The sequence below is a fragment of the Cynoglossus semilaevis genome, chromosome 16, assembly GCF_000523025.1.
Source record: "Cynoglossus semilaevis isolate Cse_v1.0 chromosome 16, Cse_v1.0, whole genome shotgun sequence".
In the NCBI taxonomy this organism is placed as follows: Eukaryota; Metazoa; Chordata; class Actinopteri; order Pleuronectiformes; family Cynoglossidae; genus Cynoglossus; species Cynoglossus semilaevis.
Window position 1 is genome coordinate 16,238,808 of NC_024322.1, and position 12,690 is coordinate 16,251,497.

General features: G+C 43.3%; 3 protein-coding genes and 1 long non-coding RNA gene across 4 annotated transcripts in view; all 4 read left to right on the plus strand.

Annotated features, from left to right (window-relative positions):
• The window catches only part of lss (lanosterol synthase (2,3-oxidosqualene-lanosterol cyclase)), an 8,649-nt gene extending 1,390 nt beyond the window's left edge, over positions 1-7,259 (plus strand). The window contains exons 4-23 of the mRNA XM_025063736.1: positions 17-38; positions 166-274; positions 757-878; positions 966-1,062; positions 1,598-1,733; positions 2,230-2,338; positions 2,518-2,636; positions 2,829-2,926; positions 3,354-3,381; positions 3,569-3,625; positions 3,741-3,812; positions 4,061-4,153; positions 4,377-4,457; positions 4,973-5,069; positions 5,162-5,267; positions 5,339-5,404; positions 5,485-5,565; positions 6,204-6,374; positions 6,588-6,666; positions 6,764-7,259. Of these exons, the coding sequence (XP_024919504.1) occupies positions 17-38; positions 166-274; positions 757-878; positions 966-1,062; positions 1,598-1,733; positions 2,230-2,338; positions 2,518-2,636; positions 2,829-2,926; positions 3,354-3,381; positions 3,569-3,625; positions 3,741-3,812; positions 4,061-4,153; positions 4,377-4,457; positions 4,973-5,069; positions 5,162-5,267; positions 5,339-5,404; positions 5,485-5,565; positions 6,204-6,374; positions 6,588-6,666; positions 6,764-6,901 (1,881 nt within the window). The 3' untranslated portion in view covers positions 6,902-7,259. The remainder of the gene's footprint in view (positions 1-16; positions 39-165; positions 275-756; positions 879-965; positions 1,063-1,597; positions 1,734-2,229; positions 2,339-2,517; positions 2,637-2,828; positions 2,927-3,353; positions 3,382-3,568; positions 3,626-3,740; positions 3,813-4,060; positions 4,154-4,376; positions 4,458-4,972; positions 5,070-5,161; positions 5,268-5,338; positions 5,405-5,484; positions 5,566-6,203; positions 6,375-6,587; positions 6,667-6,763) is intronic.
• Positions 7,260-7,912: 653 nt separating this feature from the next.
• Positions 7,913-8,632, plus strand: LOC103392389 (uncharacterized). Its single transcript, XR_522902.3, has 3 exons — positions 7,913-8,047; positions 8,118-8,302; positions 8,406-8,632. It is a non-coding gene; the product is annotated as an uncharacterized LOC103392389 (long non-coding RNA).
• Positions 8,633-10,473: 1,841 nt separating this feature from the next.
• LOC103392391 (annexin B11-like) lies at positions 10,474-11,514 on the plus strand. Its single transcript, XM_008328992.2, has 3 exons — positions 10,474-10,633; positions 10,905-11,221; positions 11,314-11,514. The coding sequence occupies exons 1-3, from the start codon at positions 10,618-10,620 to the stop codon at positions 11,347-11,349; spliced, it is 369 nt and encodes a 122-aa protein (XP_008327214.1). The 5' UTR covers positions 10,474-10,617; the 3' UTR covers positions 11,350-11,514.
• A 570-nt stretch (positions 11,515-12,084) lies between these two features.
• Positions 12,085-12,690, plus strand: part of hibch (3-hydroxyisobutyryl-CoA hydrolase) — a 7,997-nt gene continuing 7,391 nt past the window's right edge. The window contains exon 1 of the mRNA XM_008328993.3: positions 12,085-12,412. Within this exon, the coding sequence (XP_008327215.1) occupies positions 12,387-12,412 (26 nt within the window). The 5' untranslated portion in view covers positions 12,085-12,386. The remainder of the gene's footprint in view (positions 12,413-12,690) is intronic.

Sequence of the window (12,690 nt, forward strand, 5' to 3'; positions counted from 1 at the left end):
TGCCGGTGCGTGCTAGGGGACGCTCTTCCTGCTCCCAGGTATGAAGAAATGATTCTCCGCACCACAACCTTGTAAAAAAAAACTCTCAAAATATGCTGAGCGGCTTCGTTCTGTTGACCATCATCACTCTCTCTCTCTCTCTCTCCTCTCTCTCCTTCCCTCCAGGTCTGCTGATCACGTGTCATGTGACTAAAACCTGTCTCCCTGAGGCCTGGAAGAAGGAGATGGTTCGGTATCTGCGATCTGTGCAGCTGCCTGATGGGGGCTGGGGTCTGTAAGTGTTGGTTTTGTCTCATCACTTGGACATTTTGTACATTTAAAGTAAATCCCAAAGCTACAGGTCTGTAAGGCAGAAATGACAACAGTTCTGGGAGTAGGGATGTCCGTTATTACATTTTTGCCGATATTGTCCAAACACTTAATTCCCAACATCATTATCAAACCACTGTATGAGTTGCTGGCACCAGCATTCTGCATACAATCCTCTGATTATTAAAATAGATTAATGAAATGAGCTGCAATGCTGCCATCTGGTGACTTTCACTCTCATATACAGCTGTTTCCCCCCAAGACACGCATCATTTGGCGAAACCCAGGCATTGTGTGTTATCGGGTTTTCATTATCGGAGGAAAAACCGATGACAATTCTTACAGATATTACATAATTATGCTTATATCGGGCCGATATTATCGGACATCCCTACCTGCCGTGTGGTTCTCAGGTATGGCCTTGACCTCCCCCTTGGTTCTCCACAGGCACATTGAGGATAAGTCCACCGTCTTCGGCACCACGCTGAGCTACACCTCGCTGAGGATCCTTGGCGTAGAGCCGGATGATCCAGATATGGTTCGAGCCAGAAATAACCTTTACAGTAAAGGTGGGTCAAACTCACATGGTCCTGACACTGGGCTCTGCTTCACACACTCCAGTAACCCACTGGTTCTTCACTGTTGGTGTGGTTCAGGTGGTGCAGTGGGGATTCCCTCCTGGGGTAAATTCTGGTTAGCCATTTTAAACGTCTACAGTTGGGAGGGGATGAACACACTTCTGCCAGAGATGTGGTGAGTTTCGACGTTTAAAGTTTTATCCTTGAACTGTGTTTTTAAATATACAGAATGATTGGGAGGTTTTAGGGGTGTAAGAAAATATTGATACGCTGAAATATTGCAATGTTTCACTTCACGATACCATCTCGATATTTATAATATTACTAATATTATGATATTTCACTTCACGATACCATCTCGATATTCTACAGCCCTGTATGTATTTTTTTTACACTGTTTCACTGCAATTGTCAATCAAACGAACGCACCTTGGAAAACACTGTACAGTGAAGTATTACTACTGGTACCGGTACTTCAACCACACAGACACGCAGAGCAAGTAAGAATAGTTAACATCTGTATTTAACAAGTGACTCTGGCCATTTTAAAGTGAATGCCATTCCCTTGAATGCCACTAGAGGGAGACCAAGTATCAACAGTGGTTAGTATACCACAGTATGTGAGACAACACAAATGTAGAAACTGTATTATTAGTCTAACCTGATTCTCCAGAGGAGAGTGTAAACTGTGGATTTGTTTCCCCCTGGAGGCTGTTTCCTGCCTGGACACCTGCTCATCCCTCCACCCTGTGGTGTCACTGTCGTCAGGTCTACCTGCCCATGAGCTACTGCTACGCTGTTCGACTGGCGGCAGAGGAAGACTCCTTAGTCCTCAGCCTCAGACAGGTGCGGAAGCCAAAGTGTCCTGGTAGAGGGCGCTCCACATCGAGCAATAAATCAGGAACGGAACGGTGAACTTTAGAAATGTAACCGATAGTTAGTGAGCTCAACGCAACACTGTTTTATTAATATATAATTATGTATAATTGTTCGGTGCACAAACATCTGTACTGAGAAAAGTCAAATGTTCTGTGAAGTCACTGAGGAGAACTTTCAGTCCGAGCTCAGATCACGAGAACATTGCTGGAGCAAAGTCAACAAAATCAATTCATGTTGAATTTTCATTCTCATTTCATGGCACTGACAGAACTTTCTGGTTAATTTGAGAGCATTTTAATTATAAATAGAACCGATTGAGAGTTTCTGTCTTTAAAAAAAAAAAAACAGTGTGTCGTCTGCACACGGTATACGGTGTTGACACAGTACTGTAACCACATTTGATGAAGTATTTTTATCTTCAGAATGTTTTCACATTGACCTTTGAATCGGTTCTTCTCTGCAGGAACTCTACGTCCAGGACTATTCGTCCATCCACTGGCCGGCTCAGAGGAACAACGTGGCAGCGTGTGACATGTACACACCCCACAGCACGCTGCTCACCTTTGCCTACAGTAAGCGCACTGCACACCGGTTGTCATGGCGACCATCACCGTTGTTGTGCTAAACAGAAAATGTTGACAGGTTTTTTTTTCAGGTCACGTTAAACGACCATACATATAATTAATCACTGTCGTCATGACATCGGCTCGTTCCCTAACTGTGGCGTGACTGTGTTCGTGTTTCACCGCAGTGGTGTTGAACGTGTACGAAGCCCATCACAGCAGCACGCTGAGGGAAAAGGCCGTCGCCGAGCTGTACCGACACATCCAGGCCGACGACAGCTTCACCAAGTGCATCAGCATCGGACCGGTAATGATGCTCACGGCCCAAACAGTCTGTAGGAAACCCAGATATTGTGTTATTGGGTTTTTGTTACTGGAGGGAAAACTGATAACGATTCTTATAATTATGCTACTATCAGTCGGCCGATGTTATCGGACCGTCCTAATCATGACCAGTGTGTATTAAGAGTAAACAGCTTTGTATATTTGTCTTCTTTAGATCTCCAAAACCATCAACATGTTGGTGCGCTGGTACGTGGACGGCCCTTCCTCACCAGTCTACAAAGAGCACGTGTCCAGGATTCCAGACTACCTCTGGTCAGTTCTACAAATCCATTTCATCCCTCTGATTTGATGTATTTGATTTGATGACCAAACAAAAATGTCCCGAAAAGTATCTGTCATGAAATCAAATGATCTTTTACTTTACAAAGAGTAAATGTGAAACCCTGGCCTGTTTGGTTAAACACAATGCTGATATACTAACAGGAATTGAAGAAAGACACACAAAAAATATGTTTAATATACATCTGCTGCCTCCTAGTGGAGGAATATTTAATTGTTCAGCTCGTCACTCTTGCATAGATCATTTGCAGTAAAAGTTCTCTCACACTCCAAAAACAGCAGTTAGAGCTGGGGATCAAACCGATTACAGTTTGGTTGTAAGGCAGGACTATTCCCCACTCTTCCACTGTGTAGCCTGAATGAATGAACTCACAGAAACGTCTTTGTCTTTGTTTTGCAGGCTGGGATTGGACGGCATGAAAATGCAGGTGAGTTATTATGTGCAGTGTGTGTAGCAGCAAATGTAGCGCTAAGCTAATCAAACATTAGTGATGTGGAAGATTCTTATTTTTGAGGCAACTTAACATTTTTACCTGTTCTTGTGTCGTAGCGACACCAACAGAGCCAGTAAAATCGGTTTGACCTTTGACCTTTTATTCTTCTGATTCTACACAGGGAACAAATGGATCTCAGCTCTGGGATACCTGTTTTGCTGTGCAGGCGTTTCTTGAGGTGAATTAAATATATGAACGTAACATGACTTAACTAGTGACACATACAGGGCGCCGCAACAGTTTTTTTAAATGTTTAAAAACAATGTTTCCGAGAGTTTGTTGTTGTCTCTCAGGCAGGAGCTCAGGACCAGCCCAGATTTCAGCAGTGTCTCCAGGCCGCCCATGACTTTCTGACCATCACACAGGTAGACGTCACGTGTCACGCTAAGATGCTAATCTGGATAAACTCCAGCTCTTCATCAAGAACTCCAGTCTTCTGCTGTCGAACATTAGAAACGTGGTGTTTCTGTCTTTTTGCTGAGTCATCGTGAAAAATTTCCACTCTCTTTTTTTAAACACACATGTAATGTCGGTTGTTATCTGGAGATCTGTGCCAGTCAGAGGTCGATCAGATGTTAACATCTACGTCTGACCGGTTTTTCTTCTCCAACAGATTCCTGACAACCCTCCTGAATACCACAAGTACTACAGACAAATGAACAAGGTACGTATGTCTGAGGTATTAAACAAGTACTATCAACATACAGTACATTGATGGTCCACAGTCACCTCTGGTCCACAGTCACCTCTGGTCCACAGTCACCTCTGGTCCACAGTCACCTCTGGTCCACAGTCACCTCTGGTCCACAGTCACCTCTGGTCCACAGTCACCTCTGGTCCACAGTCACCTCTGGTCCACAGTCACCTCTGGTCCACAGTCACCTCTGGTCCACAGTCACCTCTGGTCCACAGTCACCTCTGGTCCACAGTCACCTCTGGTCCACAGTCACCTCTGGTCCACAGTCACCTCTGGTCCACAGTCTGAACGACTGTACGACGCTGTCAATGTGGTGAGAAGGAGTTCCCCCGTTTCTCAACGTGTGATGATGTCGGTTCAGAGGCTAGAACCTCTGTGGACACCCTCAAAGAATATGACGATACCATACGCATCACGATACACCGGGCACCGATACAATATATTGCGATACTATAGGTAGTTATTTTTCAAACTGTGGTATGCTAACTTGCGATGTCCGACATGAATTAATTGCCAAAATCTGATATGCTGATATTGTCCAAACACTTCCGATATCGACCGATACCAGTATATGCTGCCGTTTGTCCCCAAAAATGCGGTAAATGTCTCAGGATCCCACATGCAGTTCCACCATATTTTTGCGTTATCGGGTTTTTATTATTGGAGGAAAAAAAACGATGACGATTTTTAAAGATATTAAATTATTTATATATATTTATTTGGATTCCCTCTAGTGACCTAGACTACCATTAAATCGATATCCGAGAGTACCAACCTACTTACAGTACTGCAGTTTTACCATGGTGTGTCTGACCTTTGACCCTGCAGCTGCTCAGCATGAGGAACTCAGACGGTGGATTTGCCACGTACGAAACCAAGAGAGGAGGAAAACTCCTGGAGCTGCTCAACCCCTCGGAGGTGTTTGGTCAGTGTGTGTGACCTCACAGCACAACGTTCTCGTTGGTCTTGTGGCTGACGCTGCGTCTCTCTCTCACACACACACACACACACACACAGGTGACAGACTGATCGACTACACCTACGTGGAGTGCACCTCGGCAGTGATGCAGGCTCTCAGACACTTCCAGAAGGTTCATCCTCAGCACCGGACCGAGGAGATACGGTACCGTGACCATCTGACGCTGTGCAGCACGGGTGTGACCCGCAGCACCACTGATGAATGTTTGTCTCCAGGTCCACTCTGACAGACGGGCTGGACTACTGCAGGAGGGTGCAGCGCCCCGACGGATCGTGGGAGGGGTGAGAACCCACAGGGGGTCCTGTGGTGTAGGTTCTGTTGTTCTGATGTTCTGTTCTGACGGACCTCTGTCTGTGTTCAGGTCCTGGGGCGTGTGCTTCACCTACGGTACGTGGTTCGGCCTTGAAGCCTACGCCTGTATGGGTCACGTCTACAAAGATGGGTGAGAGTTTCCAACCACCGTCTCCGACTTCCTGCACTCACATGGTTTCAAACCGTGGGGCGTGGTCCAGTCGGTTTGTCTACTTTGACTGTTGGACCAGAGCCAGATACCAGACATGAACCGACTGTCTACATACACATACACACAAACCAGCATTTGGGGCGGGGCTTAGACTGCTGACGGCTCTCACAAGAGCAGAAACTAACTGAACTCAGTGGAGTACACAGAAACCACTGTAAAGAACATTATAGTATTGTGACAGTATTTATTTTCACTCAGTGGAGTTCACAGGAACCACTGTAAAGAACATTATAGTATTGTTACTGTAGTACTATACTCTGGACACTGGGGGGAACTTTTTGACTCCCGGGCAACAAAGGGTCCTAAAATTTGATGGCGGACTGGGTCAGGAGCAGGTAGATGACATGTTAAATCAAATGACATGTAAAAGTCATAAAGGCTAAAAAGCCTTTCCTACGCCATCTATTGGAGAAATGCAGACACTGCAGGAAAAAGGCAGAAATATAATGATAATAGAAATTAATAACATCATTTTTTCTTTGGCGAACCTTTATCATGTGACTCAGAACTCAATCTTTTTTACTCAAAACGTCTCCACCATGCCCTCTGTTGGCCAGGGATGTATGTGCAGCGGTGCAGAGAGCCTGTCTGTTCCTGCTGGAGCATCAGATGTCTGACGGAGGCTGGGGCGAAGACTTTGAGTCATGTGAGCAGCGGCGCTACGTCCAGAGCAGCGCGGCCCAGATCCACAACACCTGCTGGGCCTTGTTGGGACTGATGGCTGTCAGGTAGGGTCCAGCCCACTGCACCCCTGCACTGACCTATTAAAATAGTAGTACGTTAGTAACATCATTATTATTATTATTATTATTATTATTATAGGGTGTAAGAAAATAACGATACATTGAAATATGTAATATTTTGATATCGTGATATATATTGTGATACCATTTCGAGAACACAGCTGTGATCATGTGACCGTTATCTCCTGTATAAACCAGACATCCTGACAGGAAGTCCATAGAGAGAGGAGTTCAGCTGCTGATTGACAAACAGCAGCCTAACGGAGACTGGCCCCAGGTCAGTGTCTTTTTTGTTTCCCACCATTGGACCGGATCACACCGGTAGAACCGACCGTGGAACGTGTGACACCTTCTCTTCTTCTTTCCGTTCGCAGGAGAACATTTCCGGCGTGTTCAACAAGAGCTGCGCCATCAGCTACACCTCCTACAGGAACGTCTTCCCGGTCTGGACCCTCGGCCGCTTCGCCGCTCTTTACCCCCACAGTCCACTGGCTGGGAAGGTGAAAGGGTGAGGCGGGTGAGGCGGGTGAGGTGACCAGTGTCCAGAAGGACTCAGTGAGAGACACCTGTGGACGGAACAGAAGACAAGGACGATTCTTTTAATTAATGTTCACACAGCACAGGAGCTTTGTTTCAGTGTTTAACCACTGGAGGCAGTCAAGTGAAGTGAAGAAGCTATTCTTTAAACAACGTTGTGAGTAGGGATGTCCGATAACTTTTTGCCGATATCTGATATGCCGACAGTGGGCAGTGGTGGCCTGGTGGTTAAGGAAGTGAAGTGCAGCCCCCCGGGCCGATGGTTGTGAGTCATATTAACAACCAGCTCTGCTTGAATATAAATCATGTAAAAAATAAATTCCATTTTACAAATGTTTTTTTTAACAGTGTAATATTTGTACCTGTCGACTACAGGGAAGTATAAAGTACTCTAGTCAGAGATGAATGATGAATGCTAATCTTAGTACTTTCTCAGGTGACGATGAAGTCAGTATTTATTCAGGAACGCGACCTGAGCCAAAATAAACAGGTCACATGACAGACACTATCACCGTGGCGTCGCCTGGACTCCGCCCACATTCCAAAGCTGACAGTGGAAAGTGAATTAGATGAAAATATTTCTACATCAAAATATTTACCCTGGGAGTGTGTGTGTGTGTGTGTGTGTTAAAGTGTGTTTGTTCTTGTCCCTGACGTCGCCTGCACTGGAGATGGAAACTTCAAAACTGGTTTGATTCAAACTTTCGTTTCATCAGATTTACCCATCAGCCCCTGAGTGACTGCCCCGTCGAACCGGGGTCTGTAAAACTTTGTCAGTAGTATTGATCTGATTTGGATAAAAAAAATATGTTGATGATGCTTTAAAAACACACTTCATCCAGAGTGAGGCGGTGTGGAGCAGCACTAACAAAGAAAACACAGATTATCTTCTTTATAACAATTGGGCCGGGGGTGGAGGTGGGGGGGGGGCAGGTTTGACACACACGAGAGAAAATACCTGTGGGTGTGTGTGTGTGACATCGGCATGTCGATGTGATAAATCTTGTTATTGTTTCCTGACTGCTGCCAATCAAAGTTTTGGGCTCTGCCCCCTTTTGGAGAGACTTTAAAATGCAGCGTGCCTGCCTGTTGTTGACGACTGATCTGCTCCGAGGCTGACGGTAAGAAGGTCAAAGACTTGTTCTGTTCTGTAAACGCATCACTTCCTCTGATGATGGTTTTTTGTTTCAGGGTCACAAGGTCAAATCATGCCAGGGAAACCGGGTCGAAACAGGTCCAAGAGTCCTAAGGGGAAGTGCCACAGCCCCAAAGGGCAAAAACACTGTCATGGAGGCAAAGAGAAGAAGAAGCGTCGACACAAGAAGGGGCATCAACACAAGAGCTGCCACAAACAGTCGGGCAAAAAGTCCCACGGGGTAAGAAGAGGGTCTGGACCAACAGGACCACGGACTGGAACCCACATCACTTTGTACTAAATCTGTGTGTGTGTGTGTGTGTGTGTGTGTGTGTGTCCTCCAGGACTCCAGCAGCTCCTGCTCCTCCTCCTCCTCCTCCTCCAGCAGTGACTCCGACTAGATGAACATTTCTGGATGAAGATTTAAATGTATTCTACAAAGTTGTGGGGGTTTTTTTATATAACATTTTTATGAACTTTTTTTGTTTTTACTGAACTTTGTTTTCACATGTGGTTTAAGGAATTTTTTATGGTTTTATGGTGGAAAAACAATAATAATAATAACAATAATAAACTTTCTGTGGACAAACACGTGCAGTGATTCTTTAAGGTGAAGGACATCAGGGCAGGAGGGGGGGGCCAAATTAAAATCAAAATAAAAAATAATAAAATTAAATTTAAATTAAATATTTTAAATTCAATGAAAAACATATGAGGCAGAGGTGTCAAACTCCAATTCACAGTGGGACAAATCTAATCACACTGTGGAGGCCTGAGTTTGACACGTGTGATATGGAGTGTTTAATGAAGTCCAATCATAATAAAAAAAATTATTTTTTTAATTTTTTACATTTATTTTTCAGTGGAGAGAACGTTTGTTGACTTTGCTCAGACTGTAGGTGTCGTTGTTGTTTTCACCTTCAGACTCTGATAACGAGAACCAGCACATCTTCATGGAGGAATCACTACCGCCACCTCGTGGAAGTAATAAGTAAGAAGATCTTTCTAATACTTGAAATAATAACATTTCACTTTTTGAAACTCAACATCAAATCCCCTCAACGAAATTCCATCCATTCATTTTCATCCGCTTATCTGTTACCGGGTCGCGGGGGCAGCAGTCTCCACGACCTCCACCCAGATCACACTGCACCGCACCAACCTTCCTGCGGGTGGTGAGTCCACTGGAAGGTACCAACCTCCCTAACCGGGATTCGATCTTGCCCAGGAGGTGAACCCTGGGGTTCCACACCAATGACAGAGACGTTGCCTCTGAGCCAAAGCACCACCACAAACAGATTATGTTTATGAATTACTCAAACTACGGGTCACGGCTCACTGATGGGACATTTATGTATTTCAGTTGGACTTAAATTTTTTTTTTGTATTTTGTCATACAATAAAACTTTTTGTTGTCCAACTCTGCAAATCCAAAATACCAGGTTTGAAGTACTCTGACTGCTGTACACATACTGCTGTACACGTAGTACTCCCTTATCTTTGCTGCTGGAGCGTTTTATTCTGTTGTTTTTTTATGTGTGACGGACCATAAACTGTTAATGATAGAAGAACGTCTGTCAGTCCGTCTGGTCGGTTCTGTCGTTCTCATGACCTCAGCACTTCTCGCAGTACAACAGTACTGTAGTATACTGCATTATCTGTATTTACTCAGGGAAGTCTGAATCACAACCTTTGTTCTGTTGTGCTTTATATTAACCACAACACACCCTGCTCCCCCACCTCCTTCATAGTGGAATTTTCTAGAACATGGGGTTGCGAACCTATGGCTCGCAAGCCAGATGTTGCTCGTTTGATGACTGCATGACTCTCGTTACACAATTTAATCCATACATTTTTTTTATTTGCAAAAATCCATGCAGCACAAAAACTCACATTAATGGTAAGAAGTATTTTATGCATTAGATAGTATAACAACATAACATTTTTGTAATAATTTTAATAACATTTTCCAATACTTCAGAGACTTACATACTCAATCATCTAAAATGATTGGTCTTATTTAAAAAATTCACACGTTTACTTGTATTCAGAGCAAAAAAAATACGCGTCTCTCTCTGCTACAACCCCTGTTCTAGAAGTAAATTATTTAATGACACCTTTAATTGTTCCACTTCCTGTGAACTGTAGTGTTTGATTGACTACTGTGCAGCTTTTAACTCCCCCCGGGGGTGGTGGGCAGGGGGGGTTTCCTGTCGGCCCCCGAGGCTCCTCTGTCATTGGTCCACTCGCTCTGACATTGATGCTAAATCCCAGCAGCCCCTGCAAGTTAGTAAAAGAACATGCAGTTTGAGGACTGGGCGTGGCCGTGTGTATCCACAGCAAATATCAGATTGTGCCGTTATGACCGCGTTAATGATTCCACGTTAAATATTACACACACACACACACACACACACACACACCCAGTTAGGTCACAAGGCCGACCTGCTCTGATGTGAGTGGAGGTCTGAGGTGGATATAAGAGGCAACGTCAGGTGAGTCCTCAGAACACCTGCTGAGTTCTTCAGGATCGGTTCTAGGATCTGAAATTTCAAGATGTATCCAAACCAAGGTAAGACCAGGAAATATATGTTCAGCATGTTTTATATATTTATATATATATATTTATATATTTATATTTCTACATATATTTATGTTATATTTATACATATATTTATCTATTATTTATACATATATTTATGTTATATTTATACATATATTTATGTTATATTTAAACATATATTTATCTTATATTTATACATATATTTATGTTATATTTATACATATATTTATGTTATATTTATACATATATTTATGTTATATTTCTACATCCTGACATGTAGGGAACCAGTATCCTGGATACCCAAACCAACCTCCACCTCCAGGCGGTTACCCTCAGTACCCCCCTGGCAGCTGCCCACCCCCGACCTGCCCCCCTCAGCCCCACTACCCACCAGGACCTGGATTTGGTCCTGGGCCCGGATACGGCCAGGGTCAAGTACCGGGATACGGCCAGGGTCAAGTACCGGGATGCGGCCAGGGTCATGGACACGGACATGGACACGGACACGGACATGGACACGGACATGGACACAAGCACAAGCACAAGAACGGACACAAGCACGACAAGTGCCACAAACAGGGCAAAAACTGTCACGGGGTGAGAGTTACTGTCACTGTTTAATGAACGAGTTCTTTCTGCAGGAACTGTTTGAATTAGACTGATTTCTGTCTCTGTCTTTTTTGTCCCAGTCGTCCAGCAGCTCCTGCAGCAGTGACTCTGACTGAGGAAATAAACAACAACAACAACAACAACAACAACAACAACCACCACCACCTGTTGATGGAAAAGAATGAAGAATTTAACTGTCTGTAAACATTTTATACTGAAGGGTAAAAATGATTTTCTTTAAAAAGAAAGTACTGTGTCTGATAAAACCTCATGATCATTCACTGCAGTCTCCTCATTATTATTATTATTATTATTGTTTTATTTAAATATTATTTGTCAGATTTTCCTGGTATTGGTCAAAGGAGCCAATTTTTTCTATCTTTGTGCCACTTACTTTTACATTTTATTATTTGACATATATAGTATATATTTAAATATATATTTATTTATATAAAATATATATTTAAATATAATAAATAAATATTTATTTATATAGTAATGGGAAAAACATTAACACTTTCTACACCAAGGGTTGCAGATCAGTACTGGGCCATTCAGTATTTTTCCTGTTGTTTATACGTACATTCTGTATCTGGTGTCTGGTATCTGGTGTCTGGTGTCTGGTGTCTGGTGTCTGGGAGGTAATTTCTATTGTACTGGTCGAAGTGTTTTGATTTTGGGAGTGGTGGAGTTTTATTACCGTGAATAAACCAGTTACATACGGTGATAACAGCTCCTTTAGCTGCTAATCATTAACAAAAAAACTTTTTTTATTTCTGTAGATTAAACGTGTTTGGTAAAAAGATTTATATAAAAAAATATATAAATAGAAATAAAATAAAATAAAGGACTAAAAGACAAATCCTGTGTCACTGGGATTAAAGACAAAAACGTGTTATTTTTGTCTTTGAGATCTTGTTTGTTTGTTCGTAATAATGTTGTTTAAAATTCCTAGATAAACAAATCTATGGTTTTCCATTAATTAATGGAAGTCAATACCTCCACCCGACAGTAGAGGGCAATGTGCCTCCAACTAGTGTGGATGTAGCCGGATCTCCACTAATCAGCGCCGTCTTCTTTGCGTGACCCGGAACTAAAACCGAAGCCCTGGTTTGCATGTGTGCAGCCGGACAGGAGACAGGAGAGAGCAGTGATGTTCCTAACGACTTCAACACACAGGTCTGTGCTGCGTCACTGACGGCGGTCAGTGGTTCCTCGGTGTGTTAGCTCACAGACACAACAACAGCCGTTTAACTTCGTCGTACTTGAAACAAACGACTAAATATAACGACGTCTACATCCGGTGTTGTTGTTGTTCTTCTTCTTTTTCTTCTTCTTCTTCTTCTTCTTCTTCTTCTTCTTCTTCTTCTTCTTCTTCTTCTTCTTCTTCTTCTTCTTCTTCTTCTTCTTCTTCTTCTTCTTCTTCTTCTTCTTCTTCTTCTTCTTCTTCTTCTTCT